The 27,861-nt window shown below is 47.6% G+C and overlaps 3 protein-coding genes across 8 annotated transcripts in view; all 3 read right to left on the reverse strand.

The window, feature by feature from the left end:
* CARS1 (cysteinyl-tRNA synthetase 1) overlaps positions 1-6,958 on the reverse strand; it is a 36,269-nt gene extending 29,311 nt beyond the window's left edge. Inside the window, exons 1-2 of one of the 3 annotated variants that reach the window (XM_086472447.1) lie at positions 6,934-6,958; positions 837-1,082 (exon numbers count right to left, since the gene is read on the reverse strand). In XM_086472447.1, the coding sequence (XP_086328573.1) occupies positions 837-1,082; positions 6,934-6,958 (271 nt within the window). Of the gene's footprint in view, positions 1-836; positions 1,117-6,933 lie in introns of those variants that run through there. The other 2 variants (XM_086472448.1, XM_086472446.1) reach the window with 2 other exon arrangements.
* A 792-nt stretch (positions 6,959-7,750) lies between these two features.
* On the reverse strand, positions 7,751-17,738 carry LOC104354749 (uncharacterized). 2 transcript variants are annotated; one of them, XM_086472317.1, is made up of 11 exons: positions 17,706-17,738; positions 16,239-16,332; positions 15,253-15,384; positions 14,956-15,067; positions 14,287-14,360; positions 13,534-13,598; positions 12,487-12,549; positions 12,346-12,381; positions 9,428-9,763; positions 8,909-8,957; positions 7,751-8,046 (listed from the first exon to the last, which is right to left on the reverse strand). In XM_086472317.1, exons 1-11 carry the CDS (start codon positions 17,736-17,738, stop codon positions 7,751-7,753), a joined length of 1,290 nt encoding a protein of 429 aa, XP_086328443.1. The 2 variants fall into 2 exon arrangements, with proteins under 2 accessions (XP_086328443.1, XP_086328444.1); XM_086472318.1 differs by lacking the exon at positions 12,346-12,381 and having other exon boundaries at positions 12,487-12,521; positions 13,506-13,598.
* Positions 17,739-20,759: 3,021 nt separating this feature from the next.
* Positions 20,760-27,861, reverse strand: part of OSBPL5 (oxysterol binding protein like 5) — a 62,245-nt gene continuing 55,143 nt past the window's right edge. For 2 of the 3 annotated variants that reach the window (XM_086471993.1, XM_086471992.1), the window contains 6 exons: positions 27,475-27,611; positions 24,562-24,747; positions 23,884-24,022; positions 22,617-22,738; positions 21,892-22,038; positions 20,760-20,895 (listed from right to left, as the gene is read on the reverse strand). In XM_086471993.1, coding sequence (XP_086328119.1) covers positions 20,760-20,895; positions 21,892-22,038; positions 22,617-22,738; positions 23,884-24,022; positions 24,562-24,747; positions 27,475-27,611 — 867 coding nt within the window. The remainder of the gene's footprint in view (positions 20,896-21,891; positions 22,039-22,616; positions 22,739-23,883; positions 24,023-24,561; positions 24,748-27,474; positions 27,612-27,861) is intronic. The other variant, XM_086471994.1, reaches the window with a different exon arrangement.

Raw genomic sequence — 27,861 nt, forward strand, 5'->3', positions numbered from 1 at the left:
TGAACTGCTGGTCTGCTAGGAATTGAGAAGACATATGATGAGAGGCTGTGAGAAGATGGCATTGGAGTAATATTAGTCAACGACCATCAGCAAAAATGACAGACATTATGCATTCATTTGTAGGTATTGCAAACACCATACAACAGCTCTGTGTTATTATTATTAATTATTTCATGGCTCCCTGAGCAAGGATCTCACTATAAAGCAATTAAAGTAGACTAACTCATTGGGAAACAACTCAGGAGAGTGATGCAGCTCCCAAAAATGTCAGCACCCATGCTTAGACAATGACCTAGATTAACCGGTTAGTATTTCCTCAAATCATCATCAATGCCTAAATTATCAGGGTTAAAAAAGAACCCCAAACATTCTTTTTGAAATTCAGTGTTAATAACAATTGTAAGAGGCAGTATTCAGTTTACTTTATTATGAATTTGTATACTATATAACAACTATTTAGCTACCCTCTCAGGGAAAAAAAAGAGTGGACTGAGCAAATCCTGATATTTTAGAGAACAAGCCAAAAGCCACATATTCTTTTACAATCCACTGGCTAGCTTTTTTTTTTTTAAAAAATACATACAATCCAATGCTGTACACAGGAATTTTAAAATCAAAGAAACGTGGAAACAAAGCTTTAACATTCAAATAGGTCAGGATCTATCAATTATGCAGTAACTGTATGCAAGAAGAATTTCAAGACTTTGAATACAAGCTGATATGGTAAATTTTAGAGCGCAAGGGAGCATGAAAGAGAACTTCTAGGAATTCTCAGCAATAAAACCAATACAATGTCAGCTAGTCTACAACCTGCCCACCAGTTTCGTATTACTCACTTGTTTGAAGTTTACAAGGCTCATTTTTTTCACTGCTGCCATCATAGATTGCTTCTATGTGTCTGTACCACCGGACAACATGGATATACTGGTCCGCAGGTGGCCCCGAAAACTTTCTGAATACCTCCACATCTGCATGTGAAAATGTGAACCCCTGGATATAACTACGAGTGCTCAGGTACTCGTTCAAAGCCTTCACCCTGGCTTCCTCTTCACTAATGCTCAGAATAAAACTGTAGCTGGAAGCTGTAAAGAGAGGCACAGGACATTTGGTCAGCATTAAAAGAAGAAGGAGATCCCATGACCAAAATATATCCTTATAACTATACATCTCCCCCTCTAAATTAGCTCTGGCAACTGACAAGTTTCATTTAATTTAGTACAAGCTACTGAATAACTATGTATTTCCTATTAATAGGATTATGTTCATGCTGTGATTAGTTTTCTGGAAACATCTTTAGAAAGAGGAGTAAGGACAAAAGCACAGGTCCTTTTCATGAAGAAATATTATCTACTTGAAGTCAGAGAAAATTCTTCACACACAGCAAAGCTAATCATCAGTCACTCTTTTCCATGCTGCTAAAACAGTCATCCTGCAAAGATTTAAACATCATTAATTTTAGAACCATGGATAGGCTGTGAATATGTCTACTGACGTTGAGCATATCCTTAAATCTTTGCAGGACTCCCAGCACGATGCTCAGTTACTCATACTTGCTCTAACAAAACTTAAGCTGTTGCTGTATATTCCCATCCTTCTCCTATGCCACTTTCTCTCCTCAGAGATATGAGTAACATCTGAAACAAGTAAGATCTACACAAATGAACAGAAAGGTTATTAGATCGTGCTCCTCCCTCACAATTTTTTAATTCCATGATTTATTTGGTATACCAGCAAAGTAGGTTCAGTTATGTCTCATCTTTACAAACGCAGGGACATGGAGGAAGCAGCAGAAGGGTTCTGTGACTTGGTGGGGATGCTCCCAGTAACGGCAAGCCCTGTGCAAGTCAGTGGGTACAAAGCGTTGCGGAGGTTATGGCATCGGGGCTAGTGCTGACATGAAGTAAACCTAGCATTCGCATTTTCCTACAAGGGTTCAACGTTTGTAACTCTGTTTATGTCCAAAGTACTGCATAAGCCAATATCCTGCTTAGGTAGTCCGCCAAGAAGGTAATTTAAGATGTAGTCAAGGTCATAGCACAATAAAGTGAGATAGGCAGCATGAGAACACCTGTCCCTGCTCCCAAACCCCGACAGAGACCACTGCCACAACTGCCGCTTTTCACACCAGTACAAACACCACCTGCATGAGCAGTTCCCAAAGCATTGGAGCTGCTCAGAGACCAGTGCTCTTGGAAAGGGAAGGATGAAAGGAGGCAGGGAAGTGATGGCTAGGAGAGGACATGAGGAACTGTAGAACTGAAGTTTTTCCAAATATCATCAGTTATGACTTTATGAACAGCTCATTTCCTATATGGAAATCGATTATTAAAATATTCTACAGGAACTCAAGATGACAGGGAAATGGCAGCTAGACACCAAGTATGTTTGTGTTTGACCCTTCTGAGTATAACTGAGATAGTTCTGCTGGTGTGCGGCTCTAATAAAAAAGATCAGTGATTAAAAAAAAAAAAAAAGAAAGTTCACAAAAGACACTTAAAGTTCATAGACAAAAGCCAAGTCAGCACCACGTAACGCCTCGATCCTTCTCAAGGGCTATCCATGTAATTGTTTAGTATAAATAAGGAATAACAAGTAAATAATAGTTCATAACTAGACCTTACAGGCTTGCCTTACCCAGCTGAATTCAGCTGGGATTCAGCTTTGGCTCACATAGTTAATTTTACTATAAACTTTTCAGGTTCCTAAATATTTACTAATGTTTATCATCATAGAAACTCATGTTTAAACACATTAAATAGTTTGAAATAAGTTCATTAACTATGGAAGCCTAAGACATAAGTCTTTCTTGAATGTGACTTTTGTATCCATGAATCATATGAGGGAGAAGGCAAAAAAAAAAAAAAGTATTACAAGAACGATCTGTGTAGAAATTAAACTATATCTCAAAGAAAAGATCTTTAAAGATCTGTTGCAAGGAAAGCAACAGACAATTTGCAAAGTATTATTAGGGTTATTATGACCATTATTCACACACCAGACTGCTAATGGGAAGCGAGTCAGTGTATCTGAACCAATATAAGTGCTTCCAACCACATCTGTAAACCAATCTAAAAGGGAAGTTGCACAAACTTACACACAAATACAACAAAGATGACAGAACCCATACAAGCTAATTTTGGTAAGCAGAGGTGGCAAACGCTGCCTGTGAATGTCAGTACCAGCTCAGCCCTGATAAGCAGAGCCACTAAAATTACTTTGAACAGTCTTGGCACACGCATTAATACTTGAAATTAGAAAGTTTGACGTGATGTCTAGTTGCAAGAGCAACAGCAGACTTGAAAGTGCAACACATCAAAGAAACCAGTCAGCCCAGGAGACCTAACAGGAGGATGTCTTTATGTTGAGACTGACCACTGACTCAAATTCAGCCCAAACTCACATCCGTGACTGCGCACCACAGCCAGTGCAGTATGGCGTGCGCACACCTGAGCAGCTGTTGACAGGATTTCTCAGGGCACAGCAGCAGCTGAGCCACGGCAGCCTCGAGCTCCCAGCAGGCTCCCTGTACCAGCAGGAGTTTCCCGCATTGGTTTCCGGTCTCACAGGCTGTGCTGAGCACCAAATTTCCTTTTCTAGACTGACAGCTACTCTTCAAACTATGACAGCTAGCTTAAAGCTAGCACAGGTGTGTTCTACTCTCTGCTGCAGAGAGCTGAGTGATCAGTGCAGGTCTGCGATACCTCTGAGCATCCTATTCCAGTACATACAGGACAAAATCATTCTTGCACCTGGCATTCTTGTGAGTAGCTCCAAACTGGACTGAACTATCAAAAGAAAAGCTCTTCTCCTGAAGCACAGAGTGCTCTCCTAGGAAGAAAGAATGAATATGATAACTGAAAGGCAGTATATCAGAGGACCACTTCTTTACATGCAAAAGAAATCTGTCAAAACCCTCTTCACATAAAATCTGTTACAATTTCACTTATATCACTATTAAAAACAAGAGTAGTAAATCTACAGAATCTTGTTTTCCCGTGATTTATATTCTGCACCCTCAGCTCCCCCCCTCAGTGTCTTGCAATGTCTTTACTTCATCCCACACTCCCACTGAAATATCTCCTGGTACCTCCTAAGTCCTTCATCCCCTCTCCCCACGCACTCGAGCAGCTCCATCCTCTGTACAGCTCCAACGCACCTTTGCTCAGTCTGCCAACCGCGTGCAAGAGGCAGCCCACTGCCAAATGTAATTAGCACCAACCAATGGATTCAAAAAGTATTGAGGGAGAAGGGCCAATGGACACAGACAGGTCTGACCTGGTTTATCCCTGTTGCTTTAGGAAACCAGGCTAAGAAATAGCCTTTCTCTCTGTCTGCAATTTTTTTCCCCTCCCAAAGCAGAAAAATTACAGTTGCTGCTACTCGATTGCATTAGGAAGTGTCTTCTTGACAACAGAAACACCGGAGTACGACAGGGCTGTTGCCTAACACTCAATGTTAACTCATGAGAATGGAATGATCCATAGACATCAAATCATATCACTCAAGAGCAACTCCACTCAGAAAACAAGCGCTGAGCACTAGTATCGGAGAGGTTAGCAAAACAACCTTGAAAAATCTAAGAATTAACGTTAATAATGTAACACTCCCCCTGGATTAAAAAGCTGTTTCTAAAAAATTCCACTGTAGACATTAATACAATTCTGCTGTAGTAAATGCCAGTGTATGATCTCTTTGGGTGATCTAATTGTCACACATTCTTCTCTCCATGCATGGAGTGCTTCGGAGACTACTAAAGGGAATTTGCAAGACCGCAGCAACACACAGGCTCAAAGGCATAAGATCGCTTCTACATTTTATTTGCGCATAAAATTCCTTTTGAAGTTTAATCAAGATGTATAATCCACACAATACCAAATTTTATGGAAATTTTTCACTTTTATTAACTCGAAAACTTAAATCTCTGTTCCTTGAAGGTGTTGACAGCAAAGTAAATATAGAAAAGCCATAAAGTAGGCAGTAAGCTCGCTGACACAGAAACAGGGAGTTACTTTGCTTCAGGGAAAAAAATAGGTTTCCTGGGCTTCCCTGAACCTGCTAACCTTGTCAGTCATAATTAGATGACAACTGAAACATTCTGGGATTTCTGCAGAGGCATTCTCCGAGAAGAAATCTTAGATGTTTCTGAATATTTTAAAATGCCATTTCTCTTCCAAATCGGCTTTCATAAATTTAAAACAATTCATAAAAGGTAAGTGTAACATGTCCCACTATTAATACAGCTCCACACTGGCCATTAATCATGCCAGCTGGCCACTCTGGTAGCTTTGGAAGGAAGTCCAACTATCTGCTCAGCCAAGATAAATTATCCTTGTCCAAAAAAACTTCAGAAGACCCGAACGAGTACAGCTATACCACATATGCAAGACACAGCATACACACAGAGACACAGAGGGACAAAGGACAAGAGTCACACACGAGGATCACGAGGCTTTTAGCAAAGCAGGGATTTTTACGATAGGAGTATCCCACCAAGAAAGAGCTTATCAGTCCTAGTCACTTTAGCCCTCTAATTCCACTTCAACCTTTCCTGAACTGAAACTAAATGTAACAATTACAGTTTCAGTAAAAAAGCAAATACTATTTGCCCGATAATAAGCCTAACTAAAAAGTTCCTTAAAGCGCACCTAAACCGAACATTTGGTGGGTTTTTTCCCCCCCAATCCTAAGTAAGATACCAAAAACACATCTGAAAAAGCCAGTCCCTTGACAACAATAAATGTTTCTGGACTTCCTTACATAGGAACGTTAGTTATGATGAACAAAGAGCAAAGCAACTTTCAGTGACAAAGGGGCAAAATCCTTGAATCTACAGATCCTTAACTGGAATGGTAGAAATTTCCAACCCCTTACATACCATAATGGTATTTCATAGTTGTATGACTGGTATTCCAAGTCTCCATTTGCTACAGTAGTGCCAAAAATTATAGGACTACCCCGGCCCTCCTTCCATATGGAATAGCGTAGTATAACCCATCATTAAAATACGACCACAAAAAAACAGTCCGGAAAAGTCAAAAAGTTCAGACATGAGTTCAAGGGAGAACACAGATGACCGGGAAACACAGCAAGGGAGACAGAGGCAGGCGAAAGAGAGCAGACGATGCAGTGATAAGCGCACAACTAAGCGGTCTGGCAGCCACCTAACACCTCCTCAAGCTGGAGAACAGCGGTTTCCAAACTACAGTACTGAGAAGCTCCGAATTTTTTCCACAAACCCCCTTTACGCTGGTGGCGAGGCACAATGTGGATGGTCTCGCAAGGCACCGGCGGCGCTCCCATCCATAGGCACCAGTGGGAGAGGTGCAACCAGCACCTATAGATCCACGTCTCCTCCTACCATACGCACGTACAGACCCCGTCACACGCCGCACTTCGAACTCCTCGCTCCGGATACCCTCAACGGCACCGGGAGCTGCTTATGTGTCACCCACCACCGAGGGACACAGGTGAGGTGACCTCCCCAGGGGCACCCACCCAACAATGGGCGCGGGGCTGAGTTCACACGTCGCCTCTACCCCAAGCGTGTCGTGACACATGATGGCTGCCTGCCTCACACCTCAAGGGCCTGCGGCGGCGGGGTCGGCGGCGGGGTCCCCCCCAACGCACCCCTGGTGCGTTGGGGGGGACCCCGCCGCCGACCCCGCCGCCGCAGGCCCCGAAGGCCGCGTTGAGGAGGCCGTCAAGGCGATGCCCCAACGCCCCCCGCCGCCATTTCCCGCCCCGACGCCTCAGCCGCCGTGACAGGGCGGGGGGGGGGGGTCAGCGGTTCCGCCGCCGCCTTGACGTCACGGCGCCCACCTGACACCGTGACAGCGGCGGAGCGGTGACACCAACCCGCAGCGAGCCGTGACAACCTCAGAGAACCCCTCGCCTCGCCTCAGCGGGCCGCCGCAGCGCCGGTCGCCGACTTACCCTGCTCGGCGGCGGCCGCTGCCATCCTGCTGCCTCCTCCCCTCGCTCGCGAGCTGATGCAACAGCGTGCCCGGAAGCGTAGCGTCGCCCCGCCCCGCCCCGCCCGCCTCTACGCTACTTCCGACGGGCGCCCCGCGTCACCACGGCAACGGGGGAACACCGCCCCCCCCCCCCCCACCCCCTCCGGCTCCGCTTTCCCGCCCACACCGTCTTCCCGCCAAGCGGTCGGCCGTCGCCCGCCGGGCTCCCCTCAGGAGCGGCCGTTGCCTCGCAGGGGTTGACCACAGCCGGGCGGCCCCAAACCCGACCGGCACCCGGCCCCGCTCACACCACCTCCCGCCCTCCGCCAAGAAGGTCCGAGAGTCAACGCCAGCTGCTGGCTCAACGGGGCTTTTATTGCTGCGGTTCCAACGTAACAGCTCCGAGCGTACCGATACAAAACAAAACACAATCGTTTCATAATCCAGAGCATCGCAATCCTCTCAAAACCAGCCGCAGCCTCTTTGTTCCCGCCGCCCGGGCTCCAACAGCACAGCACGGCCCGGCCTCACACGAAGGGAAGCGCCAGCTCTCGCTCCGGCTGGCATCCAGCGCCCGAGTGTGGCATCGTACAGTTCAAGAGACCTTAGTGAACATCCCAGCCCGAGTCCCTGTTAACACCAACAGTGACAAATCACTTCCAGCTCCCAACGTGAAGCTGAGGAGGATATCAAGTCCATGCCTTCACTTTTTCTAGCAGGTGGTTGACGTCCTCATTTTACAGGAGGTTTGCAGACATACATGTACACAGGAGCACATCTGAAGTTCATCATAAACGTTAATCTGTTGCTTCCAATTTACTTATAATGTTATTACTTTTTAAAGTGTTCAATACGTTATCATAAGCCTTGGTATCTAGATACCTTAACTCATCCAGTAACTTAATAATAGATTGTTTCTCTCCCAGTGTGTTTTTCCAGATGAGCAGCATCTGATAAGATTGCTCTTCTGTATCATTAGGAAAGTCAGAAATAATTTTAACAATATCATTTTCCTGCAGATGAGTTCTCATAAGCTGCTTCCATTTTTTTCGTGGTATTTCATTTATAAAGGCCCAAAAGCTGTGTCTCAGTTCTGGAAGAAAAAAAAAAAACAAACAACTAAACACACACAACATGCATCAGCTTATGTTTTAAACACATTTTTTTTCATAGCTAACGTACATGCTTTCCCATTGATTTTCAGCCAATACATGTACAGACCAAACAGCAGCAGCCAGGCCAGGTTTGGCACCTAAGCAGCAGCAGAACAAACAGGTTTCCTACTGAGTGATCTTAAAAGAAGCCAAAGATACCAGTCTACATATTTCACAAGCAGTCTCTCAAGATGAGACATCATTCAGTAAAGGTGGTTTTGAGGAAGGTTTTATTGGCCTGCACGTGTTCGCTTAAGCTTAATAGGGCTACACAACAGTAGGCTTGAACCACTTCACCATGCTACTGGTATAGGTTTGCCACACCGAGGCCAGCAGGAGCAAAACTCGTGCCTTGGGCATCCAGCACATCAACTTGCTGTACGGGCAGATGGCAGATGTACGGGGATTTGACGTGATCCTCCATGTGAGCGGACATTTGACAGAAAGATCTCCTGCTCTGACCTACACCTCTCTCACTGAGGCAGAGCACACTGCTGCAATGCAGACTTGTTTAACACAGAAAAAAAATTTTGTACCATTCTTATTCTTAAAAGCATGACTGCACTACACTCCTGTGCAGCAAAGCTATCCTTTGAAGTAGAACAACTCACCACAGGGAATACGAATTCTCTCAAAGGTAGTAATAATCCTGTTTCAACATATTTCACAATAAACTGAAAGCCTTATAGATCTAAACAATACTCACTATCCTCCCTAAACTATTCCTTAAGTCAAACAGGAGAAAAAAAAAAAAAAAACACAAACCAAATTCAAGGTACTGCCAATTTATGGAATACTTACCTTTTTGAGAGAGATCTTTAACAATTATTTGACATTTTGGTTCTCGTACCTGTAACACAAAGTTGGACCGTTACTCCAACATATCACAGTGCTTCAGTCATGAGTATTCCTGAGCTACTCAACAGCTTGCTTCCGCAGCGTAGCCACCAATAAGGGGGAGGAGGGCAGATTTCACAGCACAGCTGAACGTACTTGAGTAAAGAAAACTGCAGGCTGAAACAGCCACGCTACTAGCTGAAGCAACAAGGCAACATATTTGCTGCTATTGCAGAAGAATAGCTCTGTGTAAATATTGAGCAGGGAGATGAGAGAGGAAGAGCTGATTAAATGAGGGACTAAAGTTTGCTTTCCCAAGGTATCGCTTCCCACACATTCTATTACATCTTTAAAGGCAAAGCCTCTCTGTCCCCATCGTTCTGCCTGAAAACAGCATCTATAACTCAAGGAACAGTTAAGAACTCAACTGAAATTACACATGTATCAGAGAAAATACGTTGATAATTTCACACACACACTTACCATACACTTCTCTGGCATCCTACCACTTGCTATGGTAGATGGGGCACTCTGATGAAAAGCAGGATTCTGCCCAGTTTTTGCTGGTAGTGACGACTCAGCGATCCTCCTCCAGCACCTTTCCATGTGGTGCCTCAAGCCCCCGCGCAGGACGGTGCCCCGCTCACAGAGCTCAACGCTGTTTTCCTCTGGTGATGCAGTTTTTACTTCCAAGTTAACGTTGGTTTGCACTTGGCCCTCTGGGCTCTCATCAGAGTTCTCACCCTCTGGGCTGGCTGCGTTATTTGCAGGTGCCTCCATTTCTGGTAAAACAAGGCTTTCAGTACTGCCCTCAGACTCCTGTAAAGAATAAGAACTTACTTTAAGACACATTTCATAGGGAGGCCTTCAAGGACAGTCTGGAAAAGAAAACACAATACTTGAAGTCAACAGGTACCAGAGAAATAACAGGAGAGCTGCTAATATGGCAAAGTCACAAACACACAAAAGTCACAGCCTTTATGGACTGCACTTCAAATGGTTCCAGAGCCTCAGCTCCCCGCTTCGCTGGCTGTTCTGCTCCCACTGGTCTGGGGGGGTAAGGCTCCCAGGCTGCCTCCACAACAAGCACAGGAAACTTTTCCTAACACTTTGGCTGGTGTGTATGGCTGCTTGCTCCTCCCTAGGTACGCCCCCTCCTCGGGCAGGAGGAAATTCAATTGCCTTGCTGCACCTCCGCTAACTTAGCAGCAACAGGGGCCTCAAGCCTATCATTGTAACGAGGCTCATGCTCTCAGACCTTTCCCCGAGCTGGTAATAGCTTATCAGCTCCGTGTGAGTACACAAGCACGGGCTTTTTGGGGCTGGATTAGTTTTTCTGGCAGATTCACAAACTCCAATCAGTGGAAAGAAGCAAGCACCAGCACACATTGCATGGCTTTTGTGAGGGGGCAAGGAAGGAAGCGAGCAGGGAGGGCTGCATGGGTTTCAGAGCTGTCAGTACATTGAACAAGCGCATGCCAGGGAACAGAGCTCCAATACAAGAACAGTACAAGAACAAAGCAGACGAGGATCTCCCTAGCACATCAGCTCGTGCTAAAACTGGAAAGCTTTAGGATTTTTTTTTTTTTTAAGGTGGAAAATGAGGGCAAGGAGTGACTGTTTTTCCAATGATACTTGTGTTTGTTAGCATACAGTCCCCCCATGAGCATAAGGCAGTGCGACTTCTGTTTGCACAAGGTCAGTGACACCACCACGTGACCAACGTGCGTAAGCAGGGACATGTGCGGGGTGGTTCCCCTCACCACACATGTTGTACATCATCCTCATCGAATCCACTTTCTGTTTAAGGGTGCAAACAGGTTAAACAAGTTGATCCTACTTATACAGAGTAGCTCCTAAATAGGTAACCAAGCAACTGAAGGTACACAGCATGGCTGACTAATAGCTGCTGCTCTATTTTGGAATGAAATAAACTATCAGCAGTATTTTATTTTTTTTTTACAGCAGTATAAATTCACTTGTACTTTGGAAAGGACAGTGTGTTGGTACCAAAACTCCTGGTCTCAAGACTGCCACAGAGTAACCCTCCTTAGCAAGTAAGCTTTTTTGTTACAGTAGCATGAACACCCCAAGGTGCAGCTACTGCAACTCCGGTCTGTGACAACTCTTACATCAGAGCTAAGCGTCACCATGCACTAATTTGCGATTGCATTATTCTACTACCATTTTATTCAAATTAAAGAGATGTTGTGTTTGCCTATCCCCTGCTACAGCACTTTGACCAGGTTTTCTGTCATCTTTCTCCATCAGCTTCTACGAATACATGAAGTGCTGCAAATCTGGCCAGGGCGTGGGGGCAGACACAACCCAAGAAAAACCCACGGGTGATTCACATGTTTGATCCACTTATGGACCTTGAAAAAAAGAGAAGAGTTTAAGGTGATGTTTTTAACAGATCTTTCAATACTGTTTCTTCAGTCTTCACATATTTGTGACATAATATTTGTGACAAAGATGCATTTAACTACCTGAAAGGTCTAACTAGTAAGATTAGACAAGAGTTCACACACTGGGCAAGTAGTATGTGCATCGGGTGGGGGCAGGGAAAGGCAGCAGGGAGAAGAAGGTGCTGTACACATGCTACGAGATGCCGCTGGATGCTTTTGGATCCTCATCAATACAAATTTTTTTTTTTTTACAGTTTGGTGTTACACATCATTAACTGTGCATTAACTAGCAAAGACTGAGCTCATTTTTGCTTCACCATGCTGTTAGGAACGTAGCTTTAACTAGAGAAGCTAAAGCTAAGACTAGCTTGTATTTAGCTAGTCCTGTAGCCAGCAAAACACTAGACTAGCAATAATCTTTTTAGACTGAAACAGTAAGGTTCTGGAAAGAGTGTTTGACTACAGGAGGCCAGGGTGAACCTAGCCTTGAAGGGGAACACAGGCCAGCAGCCAGGTCAGCTTGGCAGACTTTTCAGGAACGCACTTCTGAACCAGTACACCAAGCCCTGAACCCCTTGTTTTACAGCACTGCCTGGGACCAAGAAGTTAGACTGCCAGGTCCTGGTCTGCAGCTTGTGACATAAGCCCAAAGGCAGGAAGACTCACTGTGATCACTTTGCTGGATCAAGAGAAGCAAGCCTTATGAACAAATAATGTTGTAGGCAAAGTGCAAGGAAAGCGAGAACACCACCATGCAGGGCAGCGATAGCCAACGTTGCCCGGGGAACACACGGCATGCACTGGCAAAGAACTAATTGGATCAAGGCACTGCTTGGAGACAGTTTGAAGTGAAAGCTTCTCCATTTCCAAAACATCCTGGCCACAGGCTCTGGAATGTTTCCAAGGGAAGTACTGGAAGGGCCAACTGCAGTGGACGCATGTAGCTCATGAATGCACCAGGCCCTGGCTAACATCCGGCCCTGTGTGAATCACAACCTGTTGCATCGCAGAACACATCCTACCAGAGGTCTACAGCGAGACGAAAATTGAGAGCTGTGTACCAGGTACAACTAAGCAGTGCACCATTAAGCTGCACAAAACTGAGATGAAACACTTGATCCCTCATATACTTACCAGACCCTTCTCTGTGTCTTTATCAGTCGAAGCAGCTGGAAAACAAGATAAATGTCTAAGCAACTTTTAGGAACTGCAGCAACTTAAACATAACAGAATTCACACAAGATTTATATGCAGTAGACACCTTCACAACACAACCCATTTAGTTTCTGTGCCCTGCCCTATGTTTCATGACAGTACTACCCTTTGCTTCCACCACCAGCACTGTGCCTTCCAACCTAATGATTCTACGATTCATACAGGCATTGAAGAGTCCCCCTTAGTAAAATACAGACCACAAGATGCAGCGTGGCTTTTAAGCCACTCTTTCAACCTCCCCCCTCCAGCTTACACTTCTTAGCATTCTTGTCGGCTACTGCAATACAAGAGAACAGGCAGAAATTGTCTTTACTGCCATACAATCAGTGAGACACGATTTGAACAAAGTTAACATTCAAAACTCAGAATAATTTCTAACATCCTAACTGAAGTAGTTGCAAGCACACTTTAACACACAGTAGAGGAAAGAAAAGTTTCACAGGCAAACACCTCCATTTCCACTGAATAAATAAAATCAATTTACAGAGCACTTATCAAATTGACATTCACATTAAGAGGCTCAAATGATGAAAGCACAACAATTTGTAGAAAAAAAAACCTCCACAGCCAAATATCGTGATGAAACCAGTTAGTGATCTAATTGGTTGCTACTTCTTGCCCCATACATCTGAATTCACACAGGTTTTCCTCACTCTTTGCTAATACCAGTAAATAGGAAGAGTCCTTTTAAGGACCTTAGGCTAGTCTTGCTTTGAAGCAAAGGGGTCTGTCAGCAAAGTAAGAAAGCTCATCGTTAAAGTCTATGCATTTTATTTACTGAACAAAACTAGTCTGTTACATGGGAGTTAATTGATTCGCACACTAAATGAGCTGGAGCTTAAACAGGTCTCCTATAAGGCAACACAAAAGCCAGGGATAGCCTTAGCACACGCTTTGCCTAGTTCTGGGAAGTTTATGGATAGTCATCGAGCAGTTACCTTTGGCACTCTTCAGCTTTCTAATTACAAAGAACAGCAACAAACCACCACCAACCAAAATAATCGCAATAATCCAAACAAGAGCCATGCTTCCTGCAAAGGAAAAAGGAATAAGATTAGTACTGAAGCAGTCCCCAAACGACATTCTGAAGTGCAAGTCTTCCCTGCTGCCCTAAGCTCAGCACTAGTACAGTGACCCAGCCAGCTTGTCCTGGAAGAGGCACCGGGACTATCAGCTGCCCTGAACACGCAAGTGCTCATTTGCACTGCACCTCGTTGTACCAAAGGCAGCAGGGGATCCTCCACAGAGCCTCAAGGCAACTCCTACAAGGCTTTCTGAAGGAACATTTAAGAAAAGGGGGAAACAAGTACCCAGAAGATGACAGCGAGCTTAGGATGCTGTAGCACTGCTAGCGTCAGTTCCTCCTTTAATCTGGCGGAAACCGTCTACCAGCAGAAGACAAAGCCACTCCACATGCAGCCTCTCGGACACCGAAAACATGAAAAATCTTTTCGCTATCCATAACTTTAACGGCATCACTGCTGCAACTTTGGGAACGCTGGCAATACATGTAGCTTCTCGCTGGGTGAAGTTTAGGCTGGTTTGTCACTCCATCCCCATTGAGAACTGGTCTTTAACAAGTAATTCCCAGACCAAAAATACAGAAGCTCTTAAACACATCACAGTAGTTCAAGCTATGGTTTCAGAGACTGCTCTGGTGGTGGCAGCCTGAAGCCACAGACCCAACAAACCAAGCTGAGAAGTATTTGTGTACCAGACCTTGATCTGGTGAGCCACATCCCACGTCCATAGTAGCATTGCAATTCTGCACAATCTCTTTCCCTTCCGGACACCTGAAGGATGACAACACAGGGTTGTAGCAACATTTCCAAAGCAATGTGCAGCTCTGGCCAGGCCTGATTTTCTTCAGGCAGAGCTTAGACACATGAACAGAACATGCATAAACAGGTAACTTTGTCAGAAGTGCACCTTTAAACAACCCAAGATAACACTACAAGATGAAACAGAAGCAAAGCAGATAATGCTCATGCATCTTAGCCTCTAAGTGGCAGGAAAACACCCCACAGAGTAGATGCATTATTCATGCACATGTTTGTTTCCTTCAACAGGTGGTTCTACCTCCCAAAATTTCCAACTGGCTGCTGCAAAGCTCATTCAGGTGTGCACATGGGGAAGTACTAACCTGAAGACATGAAAAGTGTAAGCTTACAGCCAAAAGCAACAAGCACAATACCAAAACCTGTATCTTCCTAGGTCTCAGCCTCGCATGTTTTGACACCTGAGATTTAAATGCATGAATAATGCCATCTGGCTTCAAGGCAATTATTTACAGCCTGGTAACATGTGTTAGGTATTGGCACAGACTGGGCCACAGCTCTAACATTCCCTAGAAGGAAAGCAGTCACTTTGATTCATTATCAAACTCACATTGTACTGCATCTCTGACATATTTCACAGCCCTCAGCAGGGCAGAAATACCCTTGTTTGCATTGGCATTCAGTATCATGCACCGGAGTACAGGGTCTCAAAGTTATCTGATCTAAAAATAAAATACAAGTTACAAAGTAAATATAAAAGTTGTGACTCTCTACAACTGTGCAAAAATTATACTCAGGCCGTGAAGGCAATTTATTTATAAATTCAGTGTGCTCAATGAGTAGACATGAAAAAAACCAGAGGACCAGGCTTTCAGGGGAAAGGTTTCATCCAAACTGTGCTTGGTACCATCTTTGCACTGTTTGCACGACAAGCATTCATCCAAGCCGTTCTCATGGGCGGTAAAGCTCTCTCCTTCCACGCAAGGGTCACATCTTCCTCTCGTCTGTGGAACACTGCAGTGCTGGGCAACGAAAGTACCTGTGGCAGAGGAGAACCGGCAGCAGTCTCAAGGGATCATTTACAGGCAGAGGACTGTAACAGGATGTTACACCACAAAGCCATTTTTGGCAAAGGTTCAACCCCTCCTCGCAAGGGAATGATGTGCCTTGTGAACCGGGCAGCACAGCGGGGTCAGGAGGCACATCTGCAGCTCGCCGCTCCAGCAGGGAGCGGTGGCCCAGGCATCCAGCCAGGCCTCGGCCTGCTGGGGCGCGGGATGACTCACTGCAGCAGCTCCGGCTGGCCATGTGGCCAGCGCCATTTCCTCTGGAGGGGCGCAGGGAGAATGGCTTACAACAGCCTCTCCTCTTTGCCCAAATTATCTCTAAATACACCCGATAGCCCTCCGCTACCATCCAAGTGCAGGGTGCTTCTTGGCACAAAGCTTCTTAACTCCGCACACATTGAGCAAGGAGGGGAGAGCAAAGGCAAACCGAAGGTTCACCTACAGATACAGAAATACCAGAATTCCCCTAGGCCTGTATTTTGTGCGAACTACAGCGTGGCATTGCTTTTTTTTAAAAAAAAAAAAACAAACCACAAACCAAACCGAGAAGCCAAGACACCAGCACGCGACTTCGAACACCGCACCCTCCGCAGCGGGCAGAGGTTGCCTGGCTCGCCACCAAGGCGCCTCGCAGCCATCGCCGATGGCACAAGCGGCCCCTGCTTCAAGACGGAGCCCGGCCTTAACAGCACCGAGAAGCCCCCACAGCTCCGGCCCGGCCTGCGCTCGCACCGGCTGCCGTGGGAAGACCCGGCGGTGCCACAGCCTCGTCCGCGGGAGAAAAGCCGCGGCCGCGACCCGCCGCGCCGGCCCGAAGCCTCCTCACCTGCCGGGCAAGCCAGGCAGCAGCGCCCGTCGTGCAAGTACCTTCCCGCCCCGCAGCACTCCGCGCCGGCCCCGGGCATCGTCAGCAGCGCAACCTGCAGCAGAGGCAGACAGGCGGGGAGTGAGTCACCTCCCGGAGACGATTACCATCTTGGGGAGATGTTCCTGCAAAGACTTGAAAACACGTTCAGAAGTTCCCGGGAAGCCACAAAGGAAACCCCAACTAATTTCTGCTAACTGCGCCGCTCACAGCGCTAATTACAATCACAAAGCTGGGGTTAGAGCAGCGCAGCGCTAATTACAATCACAAAGCTGGGGTTAGAGCAGCGCTGTGCAGCGGCCGACGGGCTTCAGGCAACCAGATCCCCGCCTCCCTTCTAAACGTCTATTTTCCTTTTACTAATTCACTGCAATGGAACCTCAGAGGCCGAGGGTTCTGCCCTGTCCAAGGGATCCGTGCCTCCCTCCCCCCGCCGTCTGAATTCAGGAGGGCCAGCGCTAGTCTTCCTCCAGCAGAATGGAGGAAACGCCCCAGAAACCTCATCCAGCGTTCCTCGCTGGCCCCGTAATCTTAAGCAGAAGGCAAGCAGTTGAGTCACTACCCAAAACAACTGTACCACAGGAGCATTAGGAACTTTTTCCTTCCCCCAGAGCCCCGCAGGACGCGCACCCCCGGCAGGCCCCAGCTCCGCTCCCGGCAGCTCCGCAGGGAGACGGGCCGGGAGTTCAGATGCCTCAGGTTCGGGGCCACCGAGGCCCCGCTGACAGCACAACGCGAGAGAAAGCGCTCGAACAGAGGCGGGAGGAGGGCGAGGGGCGGCCGTCGAGCTCCCCGCCGGTAATTACCATCAGCGGCCAATTCCCGAGCTGAAGCCGGGAGTCCCGGCTCCCGCACCTCCGCTCCCCGGGGGCTGAAAGTCTCCCCCATGACCGCGGTGGGGAGAAAACCACCGATTTCGAAGTTAGATAAGGGGAGGACGATTAAAGAGCTCACTCCTGACCTGTAATTTTCTCTTTCCCGAGGAAAGAAGGGCGAGCGGCACCGATGGCGCCCGGGAGAGCCGCCACCTGCCCCCACCCCGCGGGGGATTCCCCGCAACCCGGGCCTGGGTTTGCCCCCCCGGCAGCCGCGCTTACCGTTTGCAGGTTTAAGCGAGCTGCGTTAGCTCGGGATTCCCAAAACTTCAAGCAACACGAAAAAAAAAAGTTAAGCGAAGTTACTTTAAGTCTCTTGAGGAAGAGGAGAGTAGAAAACTCCGCAAGGCGCCTCCACGCTGGACTCGGAGAAAGACTTTTTTTCTCCCCATCAAAAGGAGGGACGGGGGGGCTGGCTGCGGCCAGGTGCCAGCCTCCGCTCACGGCGAGCGAGTAGAGGACGAGCCCCCGCCCGCAAACTGCGGCCCCGGCCGGAGACACACACCCCCTCCCCCGGCCGGAGACCCCCGCCTTCCCCCCGGCCGTCCCTCACCAGCAGCAGCCCCGCCGCCCCGCCGGCTCCCATAGCAGCACCCGGCGCGACCCCGCTGCGCTCCCCGCTCCTCTCGGCACGTTCTCAAGGCGCCGCCGCCGCCGCTTTATCCGCCCCCGGGGCGGGCCGAGGCCACCCTCCGCCCCCGCCGCTGCGGGGCTGCAGGTCCCGGCGGGGGAGCGGCGGGGCCGGCGCGGAGGGTGGGTGTGTCCCGGGAGCGCCCTGCCCGCCCGCGGAAGCCGGGCACACACGCCGTGCCTCGGGACATGCCCTCCTGCCCTGCCCTGCCCTGCGCCTGCCGGGAGCAGGGGCAACCACGTCGGGAGGTGCCCCGGTGCGTGTCCCCACCGGAAGCTCAGGCCCTGTTGCTGAAGGGGTACCCGCCGATCACGAAAAGGAGGGGCACGGGATGGAAGGAGAGTGTTTCCAAAAGTGTACAACTGGGTTTCCTAAAGCCCTACAAGGGTTCTCAATTTTTTCAATAGCAGTTGTTCCTCCTAGGCGAGTAACATTCCTGGCCATGACTTTCAGCCTCCACGTGCACTTAACTGGCATGTAGGAACATTCACCTCCAGATGTTGAAATTGGATTAAAATGAATGGCACAAGGATTTGTAGATTGTTCCTTTTTGGATTATTTTTTAATCCCCTGTGGCAGCAGCAGTAAATGTTGGAAACTCCTCCTCTGCTGGTGCATAATTAGTTTACGCAGGTTAAGTTTCTTTCACTTAATTGCTCCTCTCGTGGCAACAGCGTCTGTTTTAGCTAACTGCAGTAACAAGTCCCCGTGAAATCCCTGTGGGTGTGTAGTTTCACAAAATGGAAATGATCCAAAGAATCTCAAGCATTTGCTTCACACCTACTGAAGGCTTCCAGTCCAGCACTGCTCCTCTTTGGTTCAGGTGGGCTTGGGCATCTATTGTTTTCATTGTTTTAGTAACTTTCTCAAACCCAGAATACATTTGTACCCAAGAGATGTAGATACCCCTACAGAAGCAGAGAGGCTCCTGTCAGTAACTCGTATACGTGGTCCCAAAGGGGGACGTGTGCGATGAGGAGGGCTGTGCTGGCAGGCCAGAGCTGTGCTGGCTCGCAAGCATTCCGAGGGAGACTGAGGCAGGACATCAGCACACGCGTCCCCACAGCATGAGGACGAACGCTCCCGAGGCCCGCATGGGACTCTGCACAGCCGGGCGGGCATTATTCACGGTTGGATGTTCTTTCACAGGCAGAGGCTGGGGCACCCCCCGCCCACCGAGTTTTACACCACCATGTGGCACAGGTCAGACTTCCTCAGCAAGGAGCAATGGGGAAGATGTCCTTCAAAAAGGCGTCTGATCTGGGTCAATAATGACGACATTCATCAAGGATGAGAATCCTTTGGTTTTCGGCAGACTTCTGCTAATAACGAGGTCACTCGCATCCTTTATTATTTGTGATCTATTGCCTGAACGTCAGCTTCCGGACGCCAGCTCTCATGCTGTCTGTTCATGTTGGGGAGCTGTGGTTCTCTCCATGGAACTATCCATTCTCCATCATCAAGTTACCTCCTTAACAGAAAGGTTTGCTAAGTCCAAGACAAGTCTGTACATTTACATGTACAAGTGAAAATCAAGGCAACCAATTTTCTTTCTATTTTGAGGAAGTTGCTACCACTAGAAGACACGGGTAATTTGAGCCAGAGGGGTATCAAAATGCTAGCGCTGTTCGAACTTAGGGCCTATGGTCAAGATTCTTGAAGGCTTTTTTCCTGCAGCTTTTCTTCTAAAAAGCATGGCCTAAGAGTTGTTTACTTGCAAAATGCTATAGAACACAAACCCGAGTTCAAACACACAAGTAATTTGTCAGACAGACTGTCACTGAAAGTTGTGTGTAGTTTTATTTCAACAGATCAAGCACAAACAGGTTTCCCCTAACTGGGGAATATGACGAGGAATGTACTTAAAAATTTGGAAACATTTACATTGAAAGATAGCCCAGACTGGCACCACCACTAAGTATTTTAAGGCTGTATATATAGCAGTACTTACCACTTGGAACTACTTCAGGCCAGAAAAGAAAGGCTTAGTATTGTCCGCAGTCTACAGAAAATATTGCAAATCTTTAAAAAATGGTGTAAAATAGGAAGACTATTAACAGAGTTGAACAATGCAGTGGCAAAACCCTTCCTCCTTCCTGACCTTTGACAACAAATGTGCCTATGACCAAACACACGTACACCTATATTGCTCCCGGCCTTCTCACCTACCCTGGGGCAGTGGATCCCTCTCTACAATGCTAGTGTGTGATATCACAGAACAGCCGTACAGCAAACAGTAACAGAAAGTGACGAGGTTTTCCGAACAGGCGGGACGTGACGCTCGATGGGCCTGATCCGGGGCACCAGTCAGCTCCGTAACCAAACGAGGAGCTTTCACTGAAGACTTCCCACTTCCTAAAGAGGAACGGCTCTAGGAAATTGTGCATATTTACAGTTCCCGTGGAATGGAAAATAAAACACATCCTGAGGCCCCATTCTGTGTGTGCTGGCGAAACAAATCGTGACTTAATCTCCCGGGGGTAGATTTTTTGGACCAAGTGTGCTCCTTCCCATACTTAAAGGCAGCCAGACAGGCACCGTGGACATCGGTTCTCTACCGCTCCCCAACTGCACTCCCGCGCTCGTGGAGCTATCACCCAGCCTGGCATGACCTTCCCAAAATGCTGGGGTGTTTATCATTTTGGGGGTACCAATACTGCTGGGTAGTTATTAATTGCATCAGAAAATGACAAGACATAGAAAACAAATTGCACAATTAAAGCTACATTTGGCTTCAGCATTAAGGCCCGTACAGGTTAAGAGGTCCTTGAAGATGTACATGTAAAAGGCAAAAATGACACAATCTGCAGGAACAAAGTTTTGCAGGTTCCCAGGTCCCTTTTTAACCTCGGTTTTCAACTGTCTTCCACCTCTGCTGCGTTGGTTCTAAAGTGCTTTGGTGCCTCGCTGGGCTCCTTGCGCGAGTGGCCCCCCTCCTGCAGCCAGGAATCGTTATTGCTGCCAAACGTAGTGATTTTATTTGAAGACGTAATTAATGAATAGTTGACACGTAAGGAAGATGCAGAGGAGAAACCAACAGCGAGAGTCCAGGAGGAAGCTTTCAGAAGAGACCTTCCTGTGGAAGGACTTTTTGTTCAGAGCACTGAGGTTTCTGGAAAAGAAAGCAGGCTGTTTATTCACGTGTCAGAGGGAGGTGTGCATTCACACGCGTGTGCACACTCAGAGCTTCCACACTGGGAGGGATCCCCGCACTTCAGAGACACCCTCACAGTACAGTACGGTGCCCCGCAGGCTTCACCTCCCCTCTTCTTAAAAGCTCCTCTGGCTGCTGCTGGATCCGGCAGAGGATGCTGGTTGCCATGAGAAGGTGTAAGGGCACGGAGCCCAAGAAACCTCTTCATCCAGCACCCACTCACAGGCTGGTGCCCTAACCTTCCCAACTACAAGAACTTGCCCTGGACACCCCCAAGAGCAGCAGAGAAATGCTAAAGCCGTACCACTGATGGCTCTGGCATCCAGAAACGGTGGGCCTCGTGTGTGAGCCCACCTCACTGAAGCCTCAGGAGGGCTGGATAATACTCCTCATGCAGAGGGGAATCAGCAGGGCTCCCTGGAGCAGACGTGGCAGTTAACACCTGCCCTGCCCTGCCCTGCCCTCCCCACGGGAGTCTGTGGGGCAAAGCCCTTCGCCAGCAGTAGGCTAAGCAGGTGTGCTCACCGCTTCCCTCAGACGGCAACTAGCCATTTATACAAAAAGCAGGAATTTAGTGCTTTCCGCCAAGGTGCCCAGTTTTCAGACTGCACATCTGCATCTCTGCGAGCAAGTTCACAACTACTTGATGAGAACAGAGACCCCCACGCCTTCTGGCCTAGCAGAGGGTTATTTTTAGGCAGGATCTGGCCCAGCCCCTCCCAACTTCTGCAGCTCTTTTGCAGCTGGGAGTGCCCAGAGATGCTTAACAGGCTGAGGTGATGCTTTTTGCCCCACAGAGAGTCTTGAGAGGAAGAGATTTCCTCCCTGTTTCAAGCAGGCGGTGGGTTTGCCTTCCCGCTGTGTGAACAGGTTACCTATTGCAAGAGTTGTTAGCCACACCCCTGCAGCTGATAGCCCACTGAGACCATTGCTCTGATGAGAGACAAGGATTACCTGTGTATGTCCTGTTGGGCTCTCTGTAGGGACAAGACGGCTGAGTGAATTTCCTTCAGGTGGTTCATCTCTTTCCCGCACTGAGCGCACAGGCTTTCAAACCCTGCAGCAAAGTATCGCAGGACGTTATGTTTTGCGTCGCCATCTCTGGGGGCGGTGGTGAAACACAAACGAGGTTTGCCCGCCAAGTGGCCGGCTGTGATCAAACTGGCACAGCCAGGGGGTAACACTTGCAGGAGGAAACATGGGGAAAAGGATACAGGGGCCAGAATCTTCCACCCTGCACACGCAGGTGTGTCAATGGAACCAGTCCTGTGACCCTGGCCTGGGGCCCCTTCTCAGCTCTCAGGAGACAATCTCTGCAGCATGCTCCCCAGCTGAGGGAAGGGGATGGAGTGCTCACACCTGCCCCCGTCTCTGAAACATTCAAGGTCACCTCCAACAAAGGCTGAGAAAAGGGAATGAGAAAGGAAGCCTGTCTCCTGTCTGCTGACTGGAATGTCAGTGTGTTTTTCCAACGTGTTTGTGCCAGGAGCTGGGATGCCCTTGTCGGCATGGATAGTGTAAGGCAGAAAGAGAAGCAGTACGTACCAAACACTCCCTGTGCTTGCCTGCGGGCTGTGGGCCCACGGTATTAACTGGGCTGGGAAACATCCCAGGGCTGGCTCAAGGAATAAGGTACTGAAGGAAGAGCATGAAAGCCTGACCCAGTGATGCCCAAATACTCGCCATCATCATCCGAGAGCTCCTGCACCGACTCTGGCGTTGAACAGCTGCTCTCTGTGTTCTGGCTGTGGTTGGACGGCTGATCACTGGTTTTGCGGCGCCTGCAGTCTTTGGCAGACCTCTGGATAAAACAGGGATTAAAAGAGACTCGGTCACTGTCAAACTGACGACTCTTGTGTTTGGCTTTCATCAAAATGATTCGGGGTGCTGGGGAAGATCTGTGAGATCGCAAAGTTTGATTGCTTTCTCAGCAACTCCTAGCAGTTGGACTCCTGGCAGCTACTTAAGGATATTACACACATGCCCTGTACAGAAGCATTTCCTCAAACGATAACACCCTTGGGACACCCATCCAAATTATTCTTGTTGTAGCTTTAACTGACACATACTAGCAATGAGCTTTATTGCTCTTCTGCTGAGTTGCGTAGCCACCAACCAGATACAGCAGAGAAAGGATGAAAATTAGAATCAGATTTCCTGGGTAAGATTTTTCAGAAGGTGCCTGAAGGATTTAAACATCACAGAACTTTTATGCCTAATTTCTTGACGCTCTTTGGAAAGTTTCTCCCCACCTCTCAGATGGGTAAACCAAACACATTGATTCAAACTTCTCACTGGAGGGTCTGAAAAGCAGTTATGAACCTCAACTTAATCCACTCAGACACATTCAGATTTGGGGTATTATAGAAGAAGTCTGTGCACACGGTAAGATACGAGTTCTTCCGTGTCATATGGGTTATATCCAGCTAGTTCAGCAGTTCTACATTTACAAAGCATTTTATGAAGGACGTATGTTACTCTGAAGAGGAATGCAATGAAACACAAAAGTATTATCTCTGTTTAAGGGAAAGGATGGAGAGGTTTCTTGTCCTGTCGAAGAGGAAGTAAGGGATAAAAGCAGATGGCAAAGACCAAAAGGGAAGTTGCAGGATCTCGGTTGTGTACTCCAAAACCTTGCTCACCCCCACTATGGGAAGTTTTCTGCTTTGGAAACACTGAACACTGAAGTTCAGCTCAGTCATGCGCTAAACCCCGTATAAGAGTCACTGTCACTAGCGCTGGGTGGAAGAAAAATGCCAAAATGGATAGGATACATCAATCAAGAATTATAATTATTTGGAGTTAATGATGGTATAATATTGCTGGTCTAGAGTTGTAAACTGTATTTACCCAAACCAAACCTCTCAGCCTATGCTTACATGAAAATACTGCAGTAAAGGGCTGTGCATCTAAACAATCGTATATTCCCCCAAACTGGCTTTTTACCTTGTGATGTGTAATCTGATTGTTCATGCATGCTGTTTTGTGGTTTGACATCCTTGTGGATAAGTGCCTTTCCATGGTCTGAAGTATCCCGTTCTTCTCAAATTGGGCAATGTCGTTCAAAGGATCCCAAGGCCTTAAACTTTTGAGATCAAATGAAAAAAACATCAGAAAAGCAGGAATCCCACACTAGGTGTTTTAAGAGCAAAACACTAACTCCACATGCATCGGGGCAGGCGTTCAGCCCTGACAGTAAGCAGCTTCCACAGATGCAGTGTGAGGAGTAACGGGTGCTTCCCTCTACATTCACAGTTCCCAGCAACACATGAAGGGGGGTCGGTCTCCAGAGGCTTCACCCATCTGGCCAGGGGAGGAGAGCACAGCTGTCAGCTCTGCTCACACGGCGCAGAAATCCCTGCCAAGTGATTCCACGCTTGATGGCAGCAATAGGGATTTGTACCGATGGCAGAGCAGATTCTCCATTGCCAAGCCCTCAGTTCCAGCTATTCCCCATCAGAACTGGGAACACGTATTCTAATAATGACATGGAGCTCAGAACCAGCAAGCCCAGGGCACGGTTTGGGGAATGGCAGGACCCGAATTACAGGTCTGTAACCTTGCTTGCGCCCCTGGGGGCTCAAGCAGCGAGGTCTGTTCATGGCCCCCAACCCCACCACTCACTCCTCGTATTTGTAGTGCCATTCGTTTGTCGTGGCATCGTGCCGGAAGAGCAGCGGTTTCCATTCCGTGCCGCTCTCCCTCCGCTCCCGGGCAGCATTCCTCTGCTCCTCCTCCAGCACAGATTTTTCCTGCGTTGCCTTGTGTTGATCGCCTTTGTTTATTGCACTGGTAACGTGCTGCCAAAGCCTAGAAATGATCAGGGAAGCAAGTTAAACCCCCTTAAAACCAACAATGCATTTTGCCAGCTGGAACCTTAGAGCAGATGCTCTTCTGGTCTCCTGATACTCCAGAGGAACTGTAACAGGATTGCTCAGCCTCAGCTTTGGCTTGTAATTTAAAGGAACGGTATGAGAACGGCAACAGTGAATGCTGTGTACAAGGACCTACTGAAGAAGGGGAACTTTCCCTTGGATAACATCACCTACAATATTCATCACAATCTCCAGTGCTGTCTGTGAGTTACAGACAGTTACACTCAACCCACTGAGGCCAGCGGCCTCTTTAGCGGTGACTGATGTATAATGGAGAATCTGTTAGCTTCCTCGTCCTTTCAATCACTTGTGTTTAGTAACCTAAATCATGTCTACACCCGAAACAAAGGCTTTCTAGTTAAAGTTTAGAAGCATTGGAAAATGAATTCATGTGCACAGCTTGCAGCTGCACATGCAATCACATGCAATGCTGTAGTTCTACACAGGATTAGCAGCCAGATTGTAGGAAGCTGATCCGATCTGCAAGAAACAGACATGTACTTGTGCTCACAGACTGCAAGCACGAGCAGGGGCTTTCACTCCCACTTGTTTTCAGCTGCCAGAAGATACATGTTCTGTCATATGACGTCCAACTGAGCCTCTGCCCAGAGGAGAGGATCTACCTTTTACAAGAGAAAAATCATTACCTTTTCTTTTTTACTATAGCCAAGCTGTGACAGGCCTCTCCACAGTTCCTCTAATCAGAGCTCTCTAATCTTCATTTCAGATTGGAAATACTTCTGAGATCGGCAGCTAGCCCTCCCAAAACATTACTGAGTGATTCAGCAGTTAGAATAGGGACTGGAGATCCAGGCTGTTCCAGTATTCCCAGCTGCACAAAACATCACTCCTCCACTTAGAAGATGAATACATTACTGCGTTTAATTTGGAGCTTGCTGTGAAGCTCTTCATTTAAAAGGGATACTGATGTTTTCATTATATTTCTATCACCATATGTTAACACAACACTTCCGAAACAGCAGCCTCTTGGATCATTAACTGAAGGCAGAGGAACACTTTCCTCTCCTTTTTGACATGTCACTCCCGTTTTCCTGTGTATGAATCTTTTCTCCCAGAAACAAAGGAAGGAAACTCAATTCAAACTCAAAGTGATGGCGGTGGGGGAGGGAGGAGTGAAAATAATGGCCTGAGAAAATAGCCGGTGGTGTAAAGAGTCAGCCCTAAGGAATGTGGTGGTGTAAAGAGCGAGTCCTCTAATTCTAAGAACCTCAGAGGGACACGCACTAAATTGTTTGACAAGGGCAAATTACTCCACCAAGAGCTGCACGTGACAGGCAATGAGACCCTCCGTGGTGAGCTGCACAACGGGATGAGCTTCAGAGGCTCTCCAGTGTCCGTGAAAACAGGCGATTTTCAGCATTGCAGGAAAGACTAAGCAGTTCAGGCAGAACATAACCTGGATTAGATGGTAATTTATTCATGCAACTGTCAGCATAATAGGGAGCTCGGTGGAATGTCTGTTAGGGAGCTCCAGAATTTTTCCTTCTGCCTCCTTCCCCTGGATGCATGTATCATTATTGATCTCTGATGCAGCAAAAGGCATCAGCTCCAGCAGTACCCCGGTGAACAGGGAAATGGAGATTCTTCGTCTGCAAGACCGAGTTTTCTCATCTCCTTTAAAAGAATCTTCTTCAGAAGATTAACAGAGGAATGTGCTGCGGTCTGCTCCGCTCTGTGACAGTGGCAATTGCAACTGCATGTTACAAATACAGACTTTATTGCCCATAACGTCCACTGCTGTCCAGAACAAACTTAAATGTTCACGTGTTTGTATTTTCGTGCAATCCCCTTCTTGACCCATAAAAAGGGGAATCTTCTTAGTGTGAGGTGATGCAACACCTAAATTAGACGTCCACAGGGAAGTGGCCAACGTAATGCAGAGGCAGGCAGCAAGCTGCATGTACTGGCTTGGGACGTTAGCTCGTACTGGCTAACTGTACTGGTGAGACGGCAGGACTAGCTGGTTTGAAGCCAGTGCCACATGGTGTTGCTGTAGCTGTTCTTGCTCAAGAACTGGCTCAGGGATGCTCACTGCACCTGCTAGTCATGCCTTCCATTGCCCAAATCATGTGCCAGGACTATATTTTTAAGTAATTTAGATTACCCTAAAAAAACTGGTGCAGACTCCATTGGAGATCTCAGCTGAGATTATGAGGCAGAGCTAAACATGTGTTTAATTACATCCTCTCATAAAATCCTGTTATGTGGTTCAAACTACTGCTCTGCTCATGCCAGGACTTTCCACATGGTTCCTGCATCTCGTTTAAGAGCCTGTGGTTGAAACAACCCTTCTTAACAAGACATCCAACCTCAGACTGACATCCTGCCCTTCCGTAAAATGTTCCAGCAGTTACAGAGACTCCGTTCACGATCTCTGGAGCTCAGGGAGAGTGGTTGTTTCAGCAGATAAAATGTAGCCTCTGCTATTTCTCAGCCCAGCTCCCTGGTTATTACAGAGCAATGCTTCACGGAAATTCTCCAGGGTTAACAGACTGGAAAAAGACAGGTCAATGGCTGGGCAGTATGTGCAGGCAAAGCGGGTCACTGCCTTTCCAGGACTGTGCAGAGGAATTGCAGCCTTCTGATCAGAGCTCCACCTCCATCGGGGCCGCGGCAGCGAGATGTTCCCAGAGCTCCTTACCTCTCCGACTCGAAGTCCGTCTGCTCCTCAAACAGCACAATATGGCGCTTCAGCCTCTGCCTTCGTACTTCACTGGTTGGGTTCCAGAACATTTCCGTGTTCCCGTTTTTCAGCTCATTTATATGCACTTCCCCATCCTGAGAAGGAAAATTAAATGAAAAGGTTACTGACAATCAGAAACGCAAGGCAGAAAATAATCTTGACAAATGGAAGCTGCTTCCGGATGATGATCAGGGACAGGGTTTGGTTAGAAGGCTTCTTTCCTCCTCTATCCCATTAAATCTCACTGAACACTTCCTAAAAGTTTCTAAAACTAATAGGGCGAGGCATTCCCGGAAACACTGCCTGAATTAATCAGAGAAGAATTAGAAAGGGTCCTGGTCCCTT

The sequence above is a fragment of the Leptosomus discolor genome, chromosome 12 (genome assembly GCF_034619465.1).
Source record: "Leptosomus discolor isolate bLepDis1 chromosome 12, bLepDis1.hap2, whole genome shotgun sequence".
Lineage (NCBI taxonomy): Eukaryota > Metazoa > Chordata > Aves > Leptosomiformes > Leptosomidae > Leptosomus > Leptosomus discolor.

What these genes read in the sequence shown, in the direction of transcription:
- LOC104354749 (XM_086472317.1), bottom strand. Translation starts at nt 17,738, where the DNA reads ATGGGAGCCGGCGGGGCGGCGGGGCTGCTGCTG. An exon ending in GTGCAAACAGTGCAAAGATG is followed by an intron (nt 15,068 to 15,252) that starts GTACCAAGCACA and finishes TTTTATTTTTAG; the next exon opens with ATCAGATAACTTTGAGACCC. An exon ending in TGTCAGAGATGCAGTACAAT is followed by an intron (nt 14,361 to 14,955) that starts GTGAGTTTGATA and finishes GTCATCCTTCAG; the next exon opens with GTGTCCGGAAGGGAAAGAGA.